General features: G+C 36.1%; 1 protein-coding gene across 1 annotated transcript; it reads left to right on the plus strand.

The window, feature by feature from the left end:
- LOC136069428 (protein NETWORKED 2D-like) lies at nt 1–4,603 on the plus strand. Its single transcript, XM_065777949.1, has 2 exons — nt 1–393; nt 1,313–4,603. Exons 1-2 carry the CDS (start codon nt 300–302, stop codon nt 4,360–4,362), a joined length of 3,144 nt encoding a protein of 1,047 aa, XP_065634021.1. The 5' UTR covers nt 1–299; the 3' UTR covers nt 4,363–4,603.
- The last annotated feature ends 1,284 nt before the right edge of the window (nt 4,604–5,887 follow it).

The following is a 5,887-nucleotide window of genomic DNA, read 5'->3' on the forward strand; positions in this document are numbered from 1 at the left end:
GAAGTTTGCTCCCCTCCATGATCCCATAACTTTTAAACTACCAAAAACTTGAAAACACACAAAGCTGTGTTGTGTTCTGTTGACATATTCCCTTCCAGCATATATTTTTCCTCTCTCTCATTTCTTCCCCACCTTCTCTCTGTCTTTATAAATCTAAACCTTTCTTTTTTTCTTTTTTTTCTTTCTTTTTATTTTGTCATCTCTATTTGGTTTCATGTGTTCTCTTCTTGCATAGAGAGATACACAAATATACAAAGAGAGAGAGAAGAAGAAGAAGAAGAAAATCCAGAAAAAGAAAAATGTTACAGAGAGCTGCAAGCAATGCATATTCATGGTGGTGGGCAAGCCATATCAGGACTAAGCAATCAAAATGGTTGGAGCAAAACCTTCAAGGTACCTTTTTTTTTCCCTTCAAAATTATGTAATATTCCTTAGAAAGAATTCATATTTGGTTTTTTTTTTTTTTTGGGTTTGAGGTGGCATTGTAGTTTGAGCGTTGAATTCTTGTATAACGCAGTGGAAAAAATGTTATCTGCAGTGACATGGGTTTTTGATAACTGATACATTGAATCTGGATTCCCATGTTACTGCCATATTCATAATTCGATTAAGGTTCTTTTCTGGGAATCATCTCAAAAAAAGTGTTTAGGTGTTTATGTTAGATATGGTGTTCATTTTATTGGTCTGGAATTTAATTGCCACTGATGACCTCTATGTGAAATGGCACCTTCTTCGTTTGTAAGAGTAAGGTGGAGGGTGAGATCTTGTGTTCATGATCTACCGGATACATATGTAAGTTTGTCATATGCCAACTAAAAAAGGGTCTGGAAATTAATTAAGGTTTGCTGTAAATTAAAGTCTCTATTCATAAGATTTGGATTGAACATTTACATGCCTCGGCTCTGATTCAATCCGGATCTCCAACCTTTGGATCAATCTGAAATCTGAATCCGCTCCCTATATTCCTTTGTACAACATTTGATCACTCTGCATCCTACCATTGTTGTTCCTGTTGTTTATTGGAGTACAAATTTTATGAAATTCAAACAAACGTGCGAGGGTTTTACCTAGCTACTACATTGATACTACTTAGATGTGACTTCTTATCCTTAAAATAGACAAACTGAATTTTATTTTTTTGTTTAAAACTTTTAATTTTATAAATTAATTGGTAGAATATTGTTTCCACTACAATGAAAGCTGAAATTGATGTAGAAATTGAAACACCTTCATCTGCGAACAAAAAGTTCTAACATTCACAGTATCAAAATAGTTTGTGCCTGATGAGCTAACAAATTTTATGGAATTGCAGATATGGGGGAAAAGGTGCAAATCGTGCTTAAACTCATCGAAGAGGATGGAGACTCCTTTGCCAAGAGAGCAGAAATGTACTACAAAAAGAGGCCAGAGATCATACACTTTGTGGAAGAATCATATCGAGCTTATAGAGCTCTAGCTGAAAGGTACGACCACATATCAACAGAGCTACAAAATGCCAACACCACCATTGCTTCTGTTTTTCCAGAACAGGTTGAGCTTGCAATGGATGAAGAAGAAGAAGATACCACACCAAGATTCCAAAAAAAGACTCCAGAGGTTCCAAAATCAAATATTCCAGTTGTTCCAAAGGTTCCAACCAACGATTTAAAGAGCATCGTTACGTCAGCTACAAAGAAATTGCAACATAGGAAGACATTCAAAACTGCAGCTGCTACTACTACTACTACGGTTGCTAAATCTGGTTTGAACAAAGCCGAGGCACTTCAAGAGATCGACAAAATTCAGAAACAAATTCTGACTCTACAAACGGAGAAAGAGTTTGTAAAGAGCTCTTATGAGAATGGGCTAGCAAAATACTGGGAAATTGAGAATCAGATTAAGGAAATGCAAGAGAGAGTTTTCAGTTTGCAAGATGAATTCGGTGAGGGCATGGTTATCGAAGATGATGAGGCTCGGAAATTGATGGCAGAAGCAGCTTTAAAATCATGCGTGGAGACATTGGCTCAGTTGCAGGAGAAACAGGAGAAATCCACTAAGGAAGCAAGAGTTGAGTCCCAAAGGATAAAGGATGCCAGGGAGAAGTTTGAGAGTCTCAAAGGTGCGTTTCATGGTGATCAGACTAGTCAGCAAAAGCCACATGCCAGAGATAGGTCTATGAAAATTGAAGAGTTAACAAGCTTAGACCAAGAAGTCGGCAGTGTGACACAAGAGAGAAAAGAATTGGAGGTGTTACGTGAGAAGATCAAGGAACACTTTGAGGTTGGGTCCAATGCATCTCTCACTGTGACAGAGATGGCAGAGAAGATAGATGAGCTTGTGAATAAAGTGGTTAGCTTAGAAACTGCGGTTTCATCACAGACTGTTCTTGTAAAGAGATTAAGAACAGAAACTGATGAACTTCAAGCACAAATTCGAAATTTGGAAGATGATAAGGCAATGCTTATTGATGGTTCAAACAATTCGAGCTACAAGCTGAAGGAAATGGAAGAAAAGCTTCACACAGTTCAGGACCTAGACCATAGTTTTGAAAACCAGAATAACAATCTCCAGACACATTTCACTGAAGCACGTTTAAATCTCAATCACCTTACTGAGAAATTGCAAAGCGTGAAGCCTGATGAGGAGCTTGAGTTGAGAGGTTCATCACAAAAGGAAAAGGAATTTCTAAGTGAAGTCAAATTGCAGAAAGAGTCTGAAGCACTAATAGAAGCACTGAATCCTCATGATGGTTCCAAGAAACTGCAGGATTTGAAGCCAGATGAAGAGCTCGATGTCGCAGGTCCATTACAAACAGAAGAGGGATCTCCAGCTGAAATAAGATTACAAAATGGGTTGATAGAACAAGAGAATCCATTGAATCCTAGTGAGGGTTCTGCAAAATCTGACAATGCTCTCAGTACTTCTGCTGAAGATGAAGATGTATATCAATCCCAGGCAAATAATGACCCGGATAATCTATCAGTGAAAGGTCAGGACTTGATATTGCAGCACAAAGATGATCCATTGAATCCTGGTGAGGGTTCTCCAAAAGCTGACAATGCTCTCAGCACTTCTGCTAAAAATGAAGATGTGTATCAATCCTGGGCAAATAATGACCCGGATAATCTATCAGTGAAAGGGCAGGACTTGATATCGCAGCACAAAGATGATAAACAGACTTCATCACAGAATATGGATAATCTTCTTACTGTTAAACCAAAGGAACAGGAAAAAGGCCAAGAGGATGAACCAGACTGGAAGAAAATGTTCTTGAATGGCTTGGAAGAAAGAGAAAAAATGCTTCTAACAGAGTACACCACAACTCTCCGCAGTTACAAGGATGTGAAGAAAAAGCTTAGTGAAGTGGAGAAGAAATCACAAGACAACAGTTTTGACACGTCAATGCAGCTAAAGGAATTAAAGAGTTCTAATGCAATGAAGGATGAAGAGATTAAATCATTACGTCAGAAAGTAAACATTCTGCTGAAATGTTTGGATGAAAATAAGGATTCAGAAGACTCCAAAGCCTCGGACTTTCTGCAGAAGGCTAATTTGTTGGATGATCTAAGTTTTGAACCTAAAGCAGGAACTGGTTTAACAACTCTGGTAAGAGAGAAAGACAACTTCAAGTTGACTCTACTTGACCAACCTCCTGAAACTATGTCAGCAATTGAAGAAAAACTCCGAATGAACATTGATGAACTGCTAGAGGAGAACTTGGATTTCTGGTTAAAATTCAGCACCTCATTCCATCAGATACAGAAATTCGAGACTGGAATCCAAGATTTACAAGCTGAGATATTGAAGCTTGAGGAGAAAGGAAAGAAGCTAGAGGCAAGTTCAGCAAGATATTCTCTGAAATCAGATGCACGGCCAATCTACAAACACATGAGAGAAATACAGACTGAACTAATTTTGTGGCTGGAGCAATGTGCAGTACTCAAAGATGAACTACATTGCAGATTTTCATCTTTGTGCAACATTCAAGAAGAAATCACAACAGCTTTGAAGGAAAGCGCAGAAGAAGACGAGTTCAAGTTTACAAGCTATCAAGCTGCAAAGTTCCAAGGTGAGGTATTGAACATGAAACAAGAGAATAACAGGGTTGCAGATGAATTGCAAGCAGGTTTGGATCATGTGACTACACTCCAACTTGAACTTGAGAGGACTTTGGTAAAGTTGAACGAGGAATTCGGGCTTGCTGGATCAAGGAAGCAATCAAATCCTCTGCTGAGACACACAGAGAATAGTAGGAACCGGGTTCCTTTGCGGTCATTTATCTTTGGTGTGAAACAAAAGAAACAAAAGCCATCAATCTTTTCCTGCATGACCCCAGCAATGAATAAGAAATACCCTGGTATGAGAGCAGAACACAATGTGTAAATTGTTCTAATTCGTTTATATTTGTTTGAGAAGTTCTTTTTCTTTCCTTTTTTTTTTTTCCTTTTAATTTTATAAGTATTATTGACAATAGATAAAGGATTTCTTTGTTTCTTTTGATAAAGCACGCTTTATGTGTGCTTTACATGTTTAGTCTGTAACATCAAAACGATAGAGAACATTCCTATTAAGTATTTTTTGGATAAGGAATTTTGATGGAATTTTAAGCAAAATTTTAATTTTCCGAGGTTGATTTCTCTTATTGAGGTTAATAAGTGAGTAATTTTAAAAACTTGGTAAAAGAAATCACATTACTTGAATCGATCAAATAAGAAAAAGAAGTCTCGTTGAGTAGCAAATAGTAATTAAGGAAGCCTTCCCATTGACCTTGGTTCACTAAACAAGTTCCTTCTAGTTCTTTCTTCCTTTTTTCTTTTTTCTTTTTTTTTTTTGAGAAACTACAAAAACAAATTCCTTCTAGTTATTAAGTCTAGAAACAACTAAAACCAAGGTATGTTGATCACATATATTATTCATCAAATACTTTTTGCATGATTTAAATTTCTTGTACAAGCATATGCAACATACCGTTTCTTATAACATAAGAAATACACCTAAGCCAAAAGAGGAAAAAAAAATCATGAAGAAGCCCGAGTTGAGCTTTTTCTTATTTGATCAAATTAGGTATATATTTCTTGATTTTTTTTTTCTTTTGGATATATATAATAAAATTTGAGTGAAGGATATTGATCATTTTGTAGTAAAATACTAAAATTAACTGGATAATAGTTGTCACTAATCTATTTATAGATACTTAGATTTTTTTTTTTTTTTAGTAAAAGGAGTACGAAATAAAGCTGTCACTAAAGGCGATGCATCATGCACTAACTAATTATCAAAAATGAGTAGGAAATAATAGTTGGATTTTTCCCCCACTTGTTTAAGGCCATAAAGTTAGAAATAACGATTTACACACTTTGAGGAATCAACAGCTTCACCAAATGCTATTTTTGAGAGGAATTTTCTATTTAGTTTAATGTTAATTATTAAGGAAATATTGTTGGAAATCATTCCAAATGAAAAACTTAAGGGCTGTTTAGTATGGCATTTTAAGCAACACTTTTTAGTTTTTAAACAACATTATATGTATTTTCACATACTTTTTCACTTACACGTGTTTCAAAAAAATACAAATAACGTTACTAGAACAACGTTGCCAAACGGGCCCTTAGATCCATACAATTTCATGTCAACATCATGACTCTCTCATGCACCAAATGATACTTCTGATACCACCTTGGCTCCCCTTCCCTTGGCAATGTAAAGCCCTATGTGATGCATGAGCTCCTGCCGTGACAAACAAAACGACAATCAAGAAGGATCTCATAAAATACATAAGAAGGTCAGGTTTAAGTTTTGAAACTGACAATTGAATCTAAATCACTCGAAATTATGCACCTCTAAATTATAGTTACCCAGACTGAACAAGAGATTGCAAAGTTCAACCACAAAAGGAAGAAACGTCTAT

This window comes from Quercus suber, unplaced genomic scaffold (assembly GCF_002906115.3).
Source record: "Quercus suber isolate HL8 unplaced genomic scaffold, Cork oak 2.0 scaffold_169, whole genome shotgun sequence".
In the NCBI taxonomy this organism is placed as follows: domain Eukaryota; kingdom Viridiplantae; phylum Streptophyta; class Magnoliopsida; order Fagales; family Fagaceae; genus Quercus; species Quercus suber.